The sequence below is a fragment of the Vulpes lagopus genome, chromosome 19 (assembly GCF_018345385.1).
Source record: "Vulpes lagopus strain Blue_001 chromosome 19, ASM1834538v1, whole genome shotgun sequence".
NCBI lineage: Eukaryota > Metazoa > Chordata > Mammalia > Carnivora > Canidae > Vulpes > Vulpes lagopus.
In genome coordinates this window covers 18,823,896-18,841,563 of record NC_054842.1, presented here as the reverse complement: position 1 = coordinate 18,841,563, position 17,668 = coordinate 18,823,896, and the positions used below count along the sequence as shown (strand labels likewise).

The window sequence follows — 17,668 nt, the reverse complement described above, 5'->3', positions numbered from 1 at the left end:
TGAACTTGCTTGACAAGGAGTCTCCGTTCTTGAGCTACTTCTAAGAGATTTCCTCAGTGAGCCATTCTGAGTTCATCCCTAACATGGGATTAAGAGTATCTGCAAACAGCAGATACCAGTGCTTGGCCATTATAATTATGATGATTTTAAAAACAATGAGGCTGTTTAACTTAATACTGTCATTCTCTATATCTAGCTAGACCAGTGCTAATAGAATTTACTGTGATTATGGAAATATTCTGTAATCTGCATTGTCCAATACAAGTAGCCACTAGCCACAACTTGACTCTCAAGCACTTAAAAAGTGGCTAATGCAATTGAGGCACTGTTTTTCCTAATTGTATTTAATTTAACGAATTTAAATTTAAATCGCCACATGTAGCTGGTGCCTCCTGTGCTGGACAGTGCCGAGCTACATCAACTTGATAATCAATCACTACACATTCATTACTTAAGTCACTTCCTTCATTCGTGGGTAACTGGTATCCTTTACAACGATCTCGTTTTAAGATAGGCTCTTTCTGGTCTTTTATCAGGAACTTCTTTTTGTAGATTATGTTAAGTAAATATATACTGCTAACCTTGCCTAAAACAGACTCAGGCATGGAATATCCTCAAATTTAAGCAAGTTGCCATATCTGTGCTGCTTTCCTACACATGAAGTAAGACTACTTTACTTAAATGTTGTAAAGTCAGGACGGCCACTGGTGGCACAGTTTACACCTTTGTTAAAGTAAATGGAAGACAATCCCTCATTATTCAGCTTAACTCCTTATCTCTACCAGATTTCTATTATCTCTCTTTAAAAGGTGCAGAACGTGTAATTACCTTGAAAATGGAAATTCCTGGATCAATGCCACCTCTCATTCAGGAAATGCTGGAGAATTCTGAAGGACATGAACCCTTGACCCCAAGTTCAAGTGGGAACCCAGCGGAGCATAGTCCCAGCATCTCACCTAGCTCAGTGGAAAACAGCGGTGTCAGTCAGTCACCACTGGTGCAATAAGACACTTTCCAGCTACTTCAAACATTCCCCAAGACTTTCAGTTCCAGGACTTAAAACGCAAGAAAAAAAAAAAAACATTTTTACTGCTGCTTAGTTTTTGGACTGAAAATATATTAAAACTCAAGAAGGACCAAGAAGTTTTCATATGTATCAATATATACTCCTCACTGTCTAACTTACCTAGAAGTACAGACTTTTTAAATTCTAAAAATCAGCCATTTCATGCAACCAGAAACTAGTTAAAAGCTTCTATTTTCCTCTTTGAACACTCAAGATTGCATGGCAAAGACCCAGTCGAAATGATTTACCCTGGTTAAGTTTCTGAAGACTTTGTACATACAGAAGTATGGCTCTGTTCTTTCTATACTGTATGTTTGGTGCTTTCCTTTTGCCTTGCATACTCAGAATAACCAAGACACCAAGGTTGTGAAACAGACTACTGTACGTGTCCAGCTCAGAAAGGCTCAAAAAAAAAAAAAAAAAACTGTCTTGCTTTCACAGAGCAATCAGAACATCAAGGTAAGGAAAGGGGACTGTTGTACAGTATGACAAGATAAAGCTAGAGATAATTCTAATTTAGTTAGTATGGAAGCTTGTCCTTGCTCTTTTTGACGCTCTCAAATTGCGTCTATTTCATGTTGCCCAGTAAAAAGATACAAATTCACTGCACTAGCAGAAGAGAATTCTGTATCCGTGTAACTGCCAGTTCAGTTAATCAGATGTCATTTGTTCAATTGTTAATGTCACTTTAACAGTGGTTTATTAATGACATAGCTACACAATTAAAAAAAATACATTTTTACAGTAATGGTAGCCTCCAAGGCAGAAACACTTTTCAGTGTTAATAAGTTTTTTGTTTACCTAGTCACAAGCCATTAGGGAAATTTCATGGGATAATTCATGGGATAATTAGACTGGTCTACCACCTACACCATGTAACTCCAGTGTCCTTTCTGATTCGTGCCTGGTATTGAGGGTTTTCTTCCAGCCTCCCTGACGCCCAGGGGCTAAAATATGGACTCCCAAAGGCATGGACAGAGAATCTGCATCCTTCGACCTTGTTCAATCACTATGAAGCAGAGTGAAAGCTGTGGTAGAGTGGTTAACAGATACAAGTGTCAGTTTCTTAGTTCTCATTTAAGCACTAGTGGAATTTTTTTTTTTTTTTGATATATTAGCAAGTCTGTGATGTACTTTCACTGGCTCTGTTTGTACATTGAGATTGTTTAACAATGCTTTCTATGTTCATATACTGTTTACCTTTTTCCATGGAGTCTCCTGGCAAAGAATAAAATATATTTATTTTAAAAGTGTATGGGAGATTTTACTACACTTTCATCTTTAGTAAAGACACCGAGTACACAGTTCCATTTTTAATGTTTAAATTTCATTTCAAAAAGCAGGTCTGTAGTCTGCAACCATGACAATTAAAATCTGTGCTAATGCACGGCAGTCTATAACAATTCTACAAGCCAATCAGACAGTACATGACATTTCAATGAGTAAAAAAGAGCATAAAACTGTATGTGTAAGAACAAAATGTTAAAAGGCCTACCACAATAATAAAAAACCATCAATTACATCATCACATTAAAATAAGCCAGATGTACAAAAGTCTGAGACAGAAAAGACAAAAGGACAACACAATTTATCTGTTGAAAAATGTTTGTGCTCTTTGGGCACTTAATTAAACATTGCAAAATCAACATCTTCTTCTTCATCAGACTCTGCAAAATATTTTACTTCTTTCCTAGCCCTACCGGTCCGTGGCAGAGAAGGTGGTTCAGAAGTGAAGTCTGATGGGAAGATGTCCACATCTGAATCCTGATCAAAAGATGTTTTCTTCGGTTTCTAGACAGGTTGAAAAAAAAAAAAAAAGATTTAAAAATATCCAAGTTAAAATAGAATTATTCCTTACACTCGAGAAATACTGTAAATGATGAGGTTTCTAAAATCAGAATTGTAATGCTGACTTAAGTGTAAGACCAGCTACCTAATCCTTTTTCCGCTTTGTAAAAATAAGTCTAATAATCTGCCACCCTGGTGCTCTGTTTGTTCTGAACTTCTATATCGCCAAGCAAATAGACAAAGTGCCCAGATTAGTAAAAAGTACTCATTTGTAAGTACCTAGAAATTAATGAAAGGAAAAACAAGACTTATGCACAGTATGGACTGCACTCTATAAAAATGCAGAGAAGAGTAACCAAGATGGACCAGAGGCACGAAATCAAGATGGAAAGCAGCATAAAGCTGAAATCATCTATGTTTGTATTTTTAAGTTCTAATACAAAGAGAGAAAAAAGAGGGACACCTGATATTTTTCTTTTACCTTAAAAAGATTGTGTGCTTCTGGAGAAAGGTCAGACTGTCAAAATTAGCCATAGTCCAAAAAAAAAAAAAAAGTTAGCCCTAGTTAAATAAATCCAAGTTAAAAAGAAATAGCCTTTATTTGGTCTGGAAAATATTATTTCAGACAGGTAGCATATAAGTTCTATGGCTCACTGGGTGAAATAGAATACTCTTAATTAAGTAGGCTAATTTATGCCCATAGTTTTATCCAAGAAATAGTCCTGATTATATGGGTTTTATACTTGGATAATTCTTTAACCATCCATAAGCCCCCTATGCATAAGACAGGCTAGGTTTAAAGCTGTTAAAAGACACTTTAGTAATAAGCCAACTAAGCCAGTTATAGATCATCATAAAACAATGCATTAAAAAGATGTTCCTAATTACCTTGCTTGTTGTTTTGGATGTTTTCCTGCCAGGGTTATAATCACCTTCATTTTCAGAGCCAGATGCTTTCCTTTTCTTTGCCCCTCGGCCTTTACCTTAAAAATGATACAAAGGATTTTTTTTCTCCAAGGTTAAGTGCGATAGAAAAAATAAATGGCACAACATTATACCTCACTTCTTTGGCATGCCCCAATCAGTACTGCAATCCTGGTCTCTAAATATAAATGATGAAGCAACGTTTTGGCAGCATCATTTCAGTTCTGGGATTGATATGACTGAAGAGTATTTCACAAATACATTTAAAACTAGTTGAAAGGTCCTGGTGATAAATTTTAATAACCAAGTCCCTGATATACAAGAGAAAATATTTGCATTTTGAACATGTAGTCCTTGGGCAGGAAAAGAAAATGTCTTCGAAGAGCGCTTTTTTAACTTGTATGTGATTTAAAAAAAAATCTTAGTTTCTAAATTGTGTAATAGGCTAGTACCTTTAAAAATACAGTATGAATTACTAGAAAAATAATACATATTTATTAGCACAAATTATATGTTTGAACGTGTACTCTAAATTTTACTTATCACATATTAGCAACAACCACTTTAAGGAGCACAGTATTAGAATAAACTCCCAGCATTAATCATGCAATGATCTGTCAAATCCACGTTCTTTCTCAGATTTAGAAGCAGCACATGCAGCAGTTGTTGTTGCCATCTACCTAACCTCTTACTCTTGTTGGAGGAGGAAGAGGGAAAGGTAATATGCAAATGGTGCCAAAATTTTCTCCATCCTACAATGATGCCAGATGTCAGTGAAAGAGAAATGGAACCAAACTACAACTTTTAAAAATTCCTTAAGACCAAAAACTAAATATTCCAAGTTCACTTGGAATATTTATCAAATGAATCAATGAAATGGCACTTGTGAACGTATAAAAGTTTCAAACCATGCATACCATACATACTGATCTCCTCAGTCACTGTTTCTTTTTTGCCCCTATTCTCCCTTGTTTCCATGTAGGTATCTCCTTATCCCAACCACCACTTTAAGACCTAAATACACTGATGGTAACATCTGTTGGTTGGAAAAAAAGGTTGAGCAGCTACTCTTAGAAAAAAAATTACACCTTACATGTAGTTTTTAAAAAGCACCTTTGAAGACTTTCTAGATTCTGGGGCAAAGAGGAGTACCAGGGAGAAGAACTGATGCTGCTGCCCTTACAGATCCCTAAGTATAGTGGTTGCATTTCCTAGATGAGCAAAAAGCTCCTGTCTCAGAGTCCTAGCTCCAACAAGAGTCACTCTCTAGTTGTGAGGAACCCTCACCTGACTTTAATAACTATTTTCAGTGAGTCTGTGGCAGGAGGTCTTTGATCCATTCTTAGAGGTGCAAACTGCTTACTTAACCTTTTTGAGTCTCAATTCCTTAATTTCTAAAACAAAGTGCTAGACTTCCTCTGAACTCCAATTCAGCACTGATTCTTAAGACACATTACTTATTGAAGAGCAAAGCAATTTAAAACAAAACTGGTCTCCCAAAATTCAGTAGGTAGAAGAGATTCTTTTCCACATAGCATACATTAGAGGGTTAAACATAATCCTCACCTTTTGGGGGTGTAGTCTTCTTTGGAATGCCAAATTCTGAATCTGAGTCAGAGTTTATAGTTTCTACTTTCTTCTGTTTAGGGGTTCTCTTAGGCTTAGCAGCTGTATCTGAAGACGGCTTTCCTATGAAGCAAATTTCCATTTCATAAATCAATATACTTACTAACAAACTACACTCAAGTGAATCAATCCTATAATACAATTTCTTACTGCTGATATGAAATTGAGTAGCCTTAAATAACAAAATGATACTTGGTGCTAGTGTAAAAGGCAAACAATTTCTCATAGATGACAAAATGCTTTTTATTATGAATAATTTGCCTTTTGATATTTCAAGTGAGATTATTTTATACAAAGGCCATAAAAGTGAATTAAGCAATAACTTTTATTTATTTATTTATTTATTTATTTATTAAAGATTTTTTATTTTATTTATTCATAGAGACAGAGAGAGGCAGAGACACAGGCAGAGGGAGAAGCAAGCACCACCCAGAGAGCCCGACTTGGGACTCGATCCCGGGTCCCCAGGATCATGCCCTGGGCTGCAGGCAGCGCTAAACCGCTGCACCACCGGGGCTGCCCTAAGCAGTAACTTTTAAAAAGCAGTAGAAAAGATACAGTATAGTCATGACAGAAAAATAACTATTGGACATTAATTACAACTCAAGTATTAATCACATGTTAGAAGTCCTAACTTCTAAAATATTTTAGAGAGAAAAAAAAAACATTTTTATGGGACCCTCAAATACTCTGAATAGAAGCTGATTCACTTCCAGTCAAAAGTTGAAATCTAGACATGGCACTTTTACGTGGAAAGAAATAAGTGCACAATAGATCCAAAGGCCTTTGTTCTTATGAATTTTGCTTTTAAAATAGACTGTAAATAGAGCTGAAAAACAAAGTCTATGTGAAAACTATGATAAGTCAGTCTTTACTTGTGTGATTAGTAAAAACTAATGTGAGGGGCACCTGGGTAGCTCGGCAGTTAAGCATCTGCCTTTGGCTCAGGTCATGATCCTGGGGTCCTAAGAACAAGTCCTGCATCAGGCTCCCCCAAGAGAGTCTCTGTGTGTCTCCCATGAATAAATAAATACAGTCTTTAAAAAAAATGGTACTTTGTGGGAACTGTAGTTTTGGAAGACTAGGGGCTTCAACTATTTCACACAGGCATCATCCATTCAACTGACACAAGGCTAGTTCAACTACTGGTGAAACAACCAAATAGCATAGGTGGTGTAGTGTGCTAGCTTTTTAGTCAACGCTCAACTCTAAATAAGAGTGAAGAGCTTGATAAAGGAAACAAGTTAATATGTTCAAAAAAGTGATATGGCTCCCAAGTTTTCAGGGTGGTTATAAGTGCTCACATGAAGACAACTTAAAAAAAGATGCATAAAGGGAAGCTGTAGGGCCTGTTACAGTTTGAGTTCCCCAGAAGCAGATCCCATTTAATTCCAAAACAAAGTATAGGTACTTATTTGGGAGGTGAAAAAACGATACAAAAATGAGACGTGAAGAGAGAAGCCTCTCATCACTCAGGGCTTATCTCTTATCATGAACAATCTCTGAGCCACTGTAAAACACACATCCCAGAGTTAGCCTACCTGAGAGAAGAGCACTAACATATTTGCAAACCAGCTTTCCTCAATCACTGATAAAGGGTGGCTGGGGTGGGGAAATATGAACATTCCAACATAGTAACAAAAAGTCCTGAGGCAAAAAGAAATATAGTCCCTGGCCAATGTGTACTGAAGTAGTATGGCGAGAGGATATGGGCAGGGCACCTGCTGTGTTGGCCACCGAAGCTTCTGTAGTTAATTAATTTCTTACCATGGTCCGTGAATTCAAAATAAGGAGGGACTTTTGTTTTTGTTTTGCTGTATCTAATGCCTGACATGGGGCTCAACACGGGGCTCAACCCCAGGACTCTGAGATCATGACCTGAGCCAAAGGCAGATGCTTAACCCACTGAGCCAGTCAGGTCCCCCTTAAAATGATATCTTATGCACATTTTAATAATTACCTCATATGGTTAGAAAACAAGAGGGATTCTCCTTATATGCATTTATACTATTTTCTACTAAAGTCCAAGAGCAGTTTTAAGTTATATTAAATTTATTTTAATATCAACTATATATCATTTATGCAATGCTTAACAACATCAAATAGAAGTACATACCCTTTTTAGCAGCTATTGTTTTACTTGGAACCTTATCTGTTTGTTTCAGACCAAATGACGGTGAAAAAACAGAGGCAGAATCTTCTTCATTGCTATCAAATTTAGCTGAATCTAAAAATTACAAAGCTTTTTTTCAGTTAAGAGATTCTATAAGGATCACTTAAAAGTTAAACTTTGATTCTATTTACTAATGGCTTCTCTTTAGATAATTAATCTTATAAATTTCTACTTTGTGATCATATAGTCCATAATGTATCAACAGCTGAAAACAATATAAAAATGTTACATTTCAAAAATGTTAAATCTGTTACAAAACAATATACAACTGCATAGAGTAATAAAAATTCTTAATAGTCCCAAATGCTAATCATTTAAAACATACTGACCAACTCAAAAATATTATTTTAAAATGGAATATTAAAAAGTTCTCACTGTGATTATTTTAGTATCTACACATCTAATGCTACTAACCATTTCAAGAATATCAGTAATGGTCAAATCTAAGAGAGCAGTAACTTCATCTTTTAAAAAGCAATTTTAAATCATTGAAAATCAATTTAAAAGGTAGGTAGGCTTACCTTCAATTTACTTTTACACTCAATTAATTAATCAATTTCTCCCTCCATTTCTCCCTCCCTCCTGCCCCCTGTCAAACCAAAACTGGAACTGTTTTGGTTTGTTAAAATGTCTACTTTGATGTTATAGTTTTATATAAATATTCTGACATGCTGTCAAAAATGCTTGTCTATATACATAGAACATATACCAAATCTGTCTGCCTATATGTGTTAGGTGTATACAAGACAATTATGCCTAACTAGTTTTGACCTTAAAAATTCCACACACAAAAATATAGAGAATAAAAAATATATACCCTGATTAAATCTGTTTCTATGAAGGTTTTAGTCTTTTAGCTACTACAGTTTAATACAGCAAATCTGAATATTAGTCCCCTTGTAGTTTTTAGAAAACTGTCACATATATATTCACATTGCCATAAAAATCAAATTTCATCTTCAAAATTTCTTTCCATATCTTTTTCTCTATCAAAACACTACACCCATATCCATATACTTCATACACACATCTACCTTTCCACCTAAATGGTTCCATAATGCCTATTTTGATTAATTAGTTAAGTACTCATCTCAGGAAAAGCAAATAAAACTTATTATGTTGAGGAAAATGTAAAACAAAGGTAAGTTTTCTATCATAAAAAAATCCATAGCGATAGTACAGTAAGTAACCGGTGAAAAGACTGAGTGAGCGTACCATCTTCTGACTTCTGAGAGTATGAAGGAAATGAGAAGAGATTCCCAAAATCTTGACTTTTTTTGTCATGTGAAGATTTTCTATTAGAAAGAAAAATTAACCACAATATAATTTAAATACACAGTTTCAACTTGGTAAATTATATATAATATGTACTGCAGGATTATAATTAACAAAGAGAAACCAGTGAGAGGACTGTAAAGACAGGTCAACCAAACTTTATTTTTCTGTCTCATATGCACAGGAATGCATACATACACAGAGACACCAGAAAAACTAATGATTTAATGTAAGAGAATGGAAACTAGCAAAAGCTAAAGTTATTCAAAATACTGCTACATTAAATTTTATGATTAATAGAACTATTCCAGAATCCAACATCAGTAAATTACTGCCAAAAACCTAAGGAGAAAGCCTGAATCTGTAAGTCATCAATAATCCTATTTCTGATCTTAGATTACATATGATAAAACACTTCTTTAACATAGTAAAGCACTTCCTTTAAAATTCTGAAATAGGTCACAAACTTCACATCCTACACATTGGTGTTCAATACTCTTTAGAGGCCAAAAAAAGAAAAAAAAAATCAATCAAGGCCAAAGTTAGGAAAGAAAATTAAACCTCTCAATTCTAAAGTTTCAGTAACTTTTCTTAACTATGTTGTTGGGCTGTGTCCCATAGGCCTGCTGCCTATTTTAAAAAAGAAAGTTTTACTGGAACTCAGCTATGTTTATTCATTTACATACTGCTTATGGCTGCTTTCTTGCTACAATGGCAACAATGAGTAGTTTAGAACAGAAACGATACAGCCTGCAAAGCCAAAAATATTTTCTATAGAACGCTTTACGGGGAAAAAAACCTGCCAGTCCATGCTATAAGATATAGCAATAGTTCTATAAATAGCCACAATACTACCCAGATTTTTTTCCTTTGTGAGGAAGATAAACTCTTAAGACACAGCTTGCTATGAGATCTCTGATAGCTGTCTAAATAACTAACTGCACCATGTAACTGAATAGTAGTTGCTTCATTACTTACTCTGGAGTAGCTTTTGATTTGCCTGGTGAAAATGTATATTCGTCTTTATCTAGGCCATCTGAAGGAACGAATTCATCTTCCCCATCATTTGTAATGGGAGATGCTTTAACTTTCAATTCCTCTAAATCATTATTGTCATCATCATCATCAGCATCATCATCCTCTTCTTCTGAGAAATCAAATGTGTACTTAGGTCTTTCAGCTAGGAGAAAAATAAAAGTGAAGGTTAAACTTAAATCCAGTTTTACCCATGACATATTATGAATAATGCATTTGAAAAATATTCCAGCTATCTCTAAAACTCGGAAAAAGAAAGAAAAGCATTCAGGAAAAAAAAAAGCCAACAACTTTGGCCTCAATGACTTTGATAATGTTAAACGTTCATCGTAGACTTCCCAGGAGGCTAATGTGGTAATGCTGCATATGGTACAGGGGAGCATATACTAATAAGATTAATTACTAGGGAGCTATTTGTCATACTCAAATATCAATTCAGAAATAGTGGGGAATATAGGCTATTGTAAAAGTGACTACTAAGATTTCTCATTTTTACAATTACAAAAGACCAATCTTACTAGTCTTAGAGCTCAACTTTCTCTTAACAAGAGTGCATAAAAGCTTCTATCTTCTATTCACAGTAGTTTTACTATGAAATGACAAACAGTAATAAATGAGAAAAAAAGTAGAAATAAGACCTCAGGATATTACTAAAAAATAATTTAATATAAAGCATAGAGAGGAAGACACATTGGTATAATGCAAGTAACTTTTAGAATTTCTAACATCTACTGTGGAATAAAATTTTTAAAACATTTGGGTGCTAAATAATTTTATATTTCATTTTAGATGTATGAAAATGCCTATGTAAATTTTGAAGCATCTAATTTAATAAATTAATTTTCAAAAGTTACTCATGTTAATTCACCTACATTTTATTACTTCTGCACATTAGGAAAATAAATTCAATTGCTGGTGATTAGAGAACCAAAGAATTTTAAGGCCTGACCTATAATTTTTTTTTACAATAAATTTATTTTTTATTGGTGTTCAATTTGCCAACATACAGAATGCTCATCCCGTCAAGTGCCCCCCTCAGTGCCCGTCACCCATTCACCCCCAACCCCCGCCCTCCTTCCCCGACATATAATTTAAAAAGTATCTCCCAGAGGTTAAAACAACCATTTTATTGTATAATTCATTTTAAGTAGATCAGGACTTAATAAAACTTGAGAAAAATCTATAAAATAGGACACTCAATTTTTAAGTATTTAAAGACTTCAAATTAATGAATATTCAGAAAGGATAAAGCTGCATATTAAGAATAACAAAATGATATATTTTAATTCTAGCTCTGCAATTATATAAATTATGTTATGTGCATGGAATCAGACTCTTTAAGTAGGAGGAAATTTTTCATGAAAACAAGCAAAATGAAACAAAACTACAAAGCACTTCTGATCTATCACTGTTGGTGTTCTAAGATACACTTTTACCAAACATCTTCAAACCACTGAAGGAATATAACCCAAACTTTCTAATAAAATGCAATAAAACTTGATTCACTTTATAGCAATTTATGTTCAACTCTGCTTAAAAACATCATTCTGTAAAGCAATTTTTTTAATTTTGTGAACTATAACTTCTGAAATACTAATAATTTAGTACTTTAATAGCATTGATAATACTAATAACACCAACATATCTGAGTAATACTAACTTGGTCAATATACAATATACAATAAAATAAATATAAAATGTATCAGAATACCAGCTGCTCTCCTAAGCAAAGAATCTCTTGGAATAACCACAGGTTCTGTTTCTTCCAAATCACTTTCTGACTTGGATTCATCATCTGACCAAGGATTCCGTTTCTTCACTTTCTTTGCACTGGATTTACCAGATGATGTAGGTGTTTTTCTCACCCTGGTACCTAATAACAAAACAACAATACGATATGTATCAATACTTGCACAAATGTCATTAGTAAAAATAAAACTGTTAATAATGAACAGTTAATTATAACAAGTGTTCATGAAAACTGAAGACATTATGTCAACTACTTGACGAAAAAGCATAAAAACAAAACAAAACAAAACCTGTACATATATATGTTTTCTCACAAAAAACTTTGTAACAATCCTCACCAGGCTCCTTTTTCTCCCTTTTGGGTTTGGGACCTTTATTTACAGGAGCTGACGGGATCAATGCCTCTTCTCCAGTACCCTCTACTGGTGTTCCACTGAATTCTTCATCAAATTCTACTTTTACTGCTGTAGTATCAAGGTCGCCCTACACATTAAACAAACAAATAACCAGAAGTAAAAATAAAAATTAACATCATACATTTTAGAGATACATTTCTAGCTATAGATCACTTCTTCATATCAGTTAAGTAAAAATAAAATAATAAAATTATTTATTTTATGATTCTACTGAGGTCCAAATAGAGGATTTTGACCAGACCTGTTTTACTCTTTTTATCTACAGCAAATGATACTGCTTACCACTCTAATATTCTGATACATTCTATGAGATGATGGCTACTTAAAAGCAACTGTAAAAAAATAAGGCAGCTTTTGATTATCAAAGCAACTTTCAAACCAATAGCAAACTACACCAAAGGGAACCTGCAAAGTAAGTTTCTGTATGTTCAGGCCTCTACATACTAGAAAAAAATCAGATTATTGAAGGAAGATAAGCAACACATGTCATGTACTGCTTGGCATTAGTCAAAGTATCGCTACCCTGAGATTATTAAGACAAAGAAAGACCCAAGGACAGGTCATCACAATACAAATAACATATATGGAGGGAGGTATAAAAGTAACCCATGGGAAGAAGTGAGCATCTCTGCTGAGAGCAGGGCCAGGAAAGATTCCATGGAGAAGGGGCCTTTCTCATTGGGTTTTTAAAGAATTACGTATGTTTGCTAGGTGAGCAGAGGGAAAGAAGGAAGAGCATTCCAAGCAAAACACAGAGAAGCATGATTGCCACACTATTTAGGGAATCACAAATAGTCTGCTAGGATTCAAGGAAACGTAAGAGGAAAGAGTACCCACACAGAAACATAGGGAAGCACGCAGTTGCTAAATCACTAAATACCAGAATCTGTGTGTAGTCAGTGGGAAGTCACTGAAAACTTTAAACCATTTGTGCGATAATCAGACTTATTTTTGGAAATATCATCTGGTAGTAAGAAATTAAACAGAGATAAATGAAGTGGAATAAAGTAGGAATCATGATAAAATCACTAGAAACAGGAAAACTAATTAAGAGGAACACTTTACATCAAAGAAAACTCATGGAATTCCAAGACAGTATCAATGGGGACGAAGATAAAGAGGGTGGATTTTGGAATTGCTTCATAGGCAGTTAATAGGATTTATTTTATCTTTTTTTTTTTTAAGATTTTATTTATTTATTCATGAGAGACAGAGAGAGAGGCAGAGACACAGGCAGAGGGAGAAGCCAGGCTCCATGCAGGGATCCCGACATGGGACTCGATTCCAGGTCTCCAGGATCCCGCACTGGGCTGAAGGTGGCGCTAAACCGCTAAGCCACCCAGCCTGCCCAGTTAACAGAATTTAGTTACTGATTAAATGAGGAAGTCCCTGGTTTTGAACTTGTTGGTGATGGCTGATAAGGCACAGAGGTGGAAGAGCTTTTGAAATCAGGATAATGGGCTCAGCTTCAAATATGTGGAGTTTGAGGGGCTTTGGGCATTCAGGTGGCTATATTACCCTGGCACTCCTGAAAACATTACAAGTTAGGGACTAGATTTAAGAGTCATCAGTGTGAGGGCAGCCCCAGTGGCTCAGTGATTTAGCACCGCCTTCAGCCTGGGGTGTTATCCTGGAGACCTGGGATCAAGTCCCACATCAGGCTCCCTGCGTGGAGCCTGCTTCTCCCTCTGCCTGTATATCTGCCTCTCTGTGTGTGTGTCTCTCTCATGAATAAATAAATAAAATCTTTAAATTAAAAAAAAAGTCATCAGTGTGAGTGAAAAAAAGCTCTGGGCATAGATGAGGTTACTTGAGACTGTGTAAGGTTAAGAGAAGAGTGCTAAGAACAAACACCAACTGAAAAGGAGAGAAGCCATTTCCTAAGGAGGAACCTGTGTGTAACTAGGAAGCTAGCTAGGTAAAAGGGAAAATAGTATAGATGTAAGAAAAAGAAAAGAAAAAGAAAAAAAAGAAAAGAAATAGTATAGATGTCAATTTATCAGAACAGTAAAAGAGCGCAATGTTTCTGGTGTCACATGTTCCTATGCTTTCAAATATTAACTCGGTATAGAGAACTCTCCAATCTCTTACTCCATCTCCAAGGCTCATTTCCTGAGCTCTAATAAGACTACTGGACTTATCTACATATCCACATCCCTTGGGTTCTAAAATCAACCTGCCAGAAACATTTGCCTCTCTCTTTTAGACCATCATGCCTCCTGTTTCCTCAACTCTGAACAGCTCCCTCAAGAGTTTCCTTCTTCTGGCTAACTCTTGCCCAACACGCTGGAGGGTAGGTAAGCCCCATACTTTTAAATCCTCAATAGCTCTAATCAATGCTAATGACAGAAGAGGTAGTCCTGGTAATTTTTAAACTAAGGGTAATAACAAATAAATAGTAAAAAATAGCTTACTTTAAAAACTACACAGACTTTTTTCTGTTTATGAGACTTCTTTAATTGGCCATAATGTAGAACTAAAGTTTCACTGTTAAGCTGATATATTTTTTTTGGTTTTTGTTCCATGATTTTAAGGTAGAATGCTTCTAAATAGAGTATTTCTATTTTAAAAATGTAATCAACTAAGTAGCTCTTAAATATATATGGATCCCTAGTTTACATTTTCTTTCTGTGCACCAAATGCTCTCATAGAACAAATTATTTCCTATCATAGTGAAATATATTAGAAACAAAGCATGAGGGATGCCTGCGTGGCTCAGTGGTTGAGTGTCTGCCTTTGGCTCAGGTTGTGATCCTGGGGTCCTGGGATCGAGTCCCACATCGGGCTCCCTGCAGGGAGCCTGCTTCTCCCTCTGCCTGTGTCTCTGCCTCTCTCTGTGTGTCTCTCATGAATAAATAAATAAAATCTTAAAAAAAATAAAGAAACAAAGCATGACTTAAGCATACAGTAAAATTAAAATACATATATACATCATGATGAGGATGGAATCCCCCAATGAGTTAAAACAAGAGATATGTCATACCTTTTTCTTCTTCAGCAACTTTTTGCTGGCATCTGCCTTCATAGCAGTAATTTCAGGAACTATTCTTCTCCCATAGGGTGAGGGCATTGTCTCTTCCAATTGAAGTTTCTTCACCTTAGGTTTGCCAACTTTACCTTTTATTGCTTTTCCAGCCATTCCGGCCAAAATATCCTCTCGTTCTTGCGCTTCCACTTTCTAAATTATAATTATAAAGGGGGCAAAGGGAAGAGGGTGGGCACATAAATAACTCATTAGAAAAGACAATCACTACTGCATAAAAAATTAAAACTAATATCATGCACTCAGTAAGGAATAAACCTTTCCTTTTAACTGATCTAATATAAAATAAATGTAAAAAAAAAAAAAAAAAAAAAAAAACCACAATAATTCTAAATCAAAAGACCTGGGTTGTAGTCCTAAGCCTAACTAGTCTCTCATTTGTAAAACAAAAAGGTAGTAACTAAATGATCTATATGGTCCCTTCTAACTCTACGATCCCATGATGTATTGGGCAATTTTAGAAAAAGTTTACATTTTCTACATTTTTTTTTTAATTAGAATTCTACCTGGAGAAAACTAAATTATAAAGAAAAAAATTAAAATGTCTGTTATAAACCTAAAGACACTATTATTCTACATTATAAAAATCAAAGTACCTATCATATATATTCTCTTCTTGCCTCTTTTGGGGAAAAGAAACTGAATCAATAAGCTATTTTGAAGTCCTTTAAGAAAGTTAACAAAAAGTATCAGAATTCAATTTATTCTAAATCCCTACTCCCTATAGCTTTTTACATTAGACCTAACGTTTCTTTTTAACTTCATGTAGCTAGAAGCTTAATCCTAATGTGGCTTATAAACACATTCAACTTTACAGAGTTAAAAGAAACTGAAATAATTAAAGAAAAATTCTCATTCTTATTTCATAAACATTACTTTTCCAAATATATTTCAATGGAGACTTAACCTACATCCAGTTCTTCGACAAATGCTGCTAAGTCTTCTTTCCAAAGATCTGAAGGAGACTTTCTTTTAAGATCATTGACCTCTCGCCCCTACAATAAGAAAGTAGTATAATTTAAACATTCAGTAACTTAATAATGTACAAAGGGTAAATCAAAATACTTCTTTTTGGAAAAAGAAATGGATAATACTGAAATAGTTTCAAATTATTTAACCCACAAAAGTTCATACTTTTGCATCTCTCTGTTTAATCAGTTCTTCAACTTTTTCTTTAGTAAGAGACCACAGAGACATATTTAAAATATAATTAAAATCGGGGCCTGAAGGAGTTCCTGAATCAGAGGAACTATCATCATGCTGGTTTTGTGTTTCTTCCTCTTCTGCTGCCTGTAAAAAATAATAAACTTTATATTAAAGTCCTGTATAGTATCAAATCAATGCTGAATTTTACTGAATATTGAGTTAAAACTTCCACAAATGCTATACTTTTAATAGTCTATCTTAAGGGTGGTTGGGATTCTTTTAGGTTATCTGCAGGATTACCTATAAAAATGTATTTCCTATAAAAAATTCTAAAAATACACAATAATAAATCTTCAAAAGGAATGAGTATATTCAGTCACCATTTATCTGGGAATGTGATGAAAAATTAACTGCTTTGCCCAGGCACTAAGTCATGAAATGAGAAGATACCACATCTTGAAATTAATAGAGTAGAACTAATGTTTTATCACTGTATCTTGTCAGATTTTTATGCTGGTGAGTGAATGAACAATTTGAAACCCAAAATAAGTATCACTTATGAAGACTGTTTTACAGTTGTAATATAAATAAATATGCTGAGGTACACTCATTATGTATGATTTCTTAATAAAATTTCTAAAGCAAGAGTACTCATGTAAGAATGAAGAAAAGGTTCAATTAGGAATTTAAAAGCTGGTAAGGTAGAGTAAGAATTGTGAGGGCTATTCTGAAACTTTATTTATAAGGTCTTTTTATCATAGAAAAGATTGCAGTAAAAAATCCTCTAATGCTAGTATTAAATTTCAAAATTCAATGAATTTAACAGAAGTTATTATAGGTGACATCACTTTTCAGATTTTAAAAATAACAATAGCCATTAAATAAAACTGCATCTAATTTGTTTAAGGCACTCAGATAGTTAATGACTGAGTTAACCATGACACTCCATGAAACAAAAAGTTCACTTTTGGTAACCAAAAAAGAAAAAATTGTTTTCAATTTAAAATTTCAGTAAAATAATGTGTATATACAAAGTAAAATTTAGTGTACTTTCAAAGGGATAAAAATAAAAATTGCAAAGCAACATGCTTCATTACATAAACAAAACTATAAATTCAAATTAAGCAACAATAGCCAAATTAGAAATGCTGTTGCTGAGTTTATCAATGATTAATAAGTACCTAGACAAACAGTACTTACGACAAATTCTACCATTTTAAAAATTCTTCATGAAACAGTGTGTTTGTATGGAATATTTAAGTTGTTACACTACTATTAAAATATTAGGGTGTCATAAAATCCTGTTTAGATCCACACTTTAGAAGCTTATTTGTTCTAGGTTTTGATGACACCCAAAGTATTGTTAATGAACACTCTATGAATATATGTGTATCTATCCTTGTTAACATGAAGATAACTAAGGATAT

At 34.3% G+C, this 17,668-nt stretch overlaps 2 protein-coding genes across 4 annotated transcripts in view; one reads left to right on the top strand and one right to left on the bottom strand.

Annotated features, from left to right (window-relative positions):
- RARB (retinoic acid receptor beta) overlaps positions 1–2,319 on the top strand; it is a 172,918-nt gene extending 170,599 nt beyond the window's left edge. For both annotated transcript variants that reach the window (XM_041734113.1, XM_041734112.1), the window contains exon 8: positions 810–2,319. In XM_041734113.1, the coding sequence (XP_041590047.1) occupies positions 810–1,006 (197 nt within the window). In that variant the 3' untranslated portion in view covers positions 1,007–2,319. The remainder of the gene's footprint in view (positions 1–809) is intronic.
- A 47-nt stretch (positions 2,320–2,366) lies between these two features.
- Positions 2,367–17,668, bottom strand: part of TOP2B (DNA topoisomerase II beta) — a 58,524-nt gene continuing 43,222 nt past the window's right edge. For both annotated transcript variants that reach the window (XM_041734110.1, XM_041734111.1), the window contains exons 26-36: positions 16,230–16,385; positions 16,007–16,090; positions 15,036–15,230; positions 11,975–12,119; positions 11,599–11,760; positions 9,831–10,032; positions 8,793–8,872; positions 7,521–7,631; positions 5,345–5,467; positions 3,743–3,837; positions 2,367–2,857 (exon numbers count right to left, since the gene is read on the bottom strand). In XM_041734110.1, coding sequence (XP_041590044.1) covers positions 2,690–2,857; positions 3,743–3,837; positions 5,345–5,467; positions 7,521–7,631; positions 8,793–8,872; positions 9,831–10,032; positions 11,599–11,760; positions 11,975–12,119; positions 15,036–15,230; positions 16,007–16,090; positions 16,230–16,385 — 1,521 coding nt within the window. In that variant the 3' untranslated portion in view covers positions 2,367–2,689. The remainder of the gene's footprint in view (positions 2,858–3,742; positions 3,838–5,344; positions 5,468–7,520; positions 7,632–8,792; positions 8,873–9,830; positions 10,033–11,598; positions 11,761–11,974; positions 12,120–15,035; positions 15,231–16,006; positions 16,091–16,229; positions 16,386–17,668) is intronic.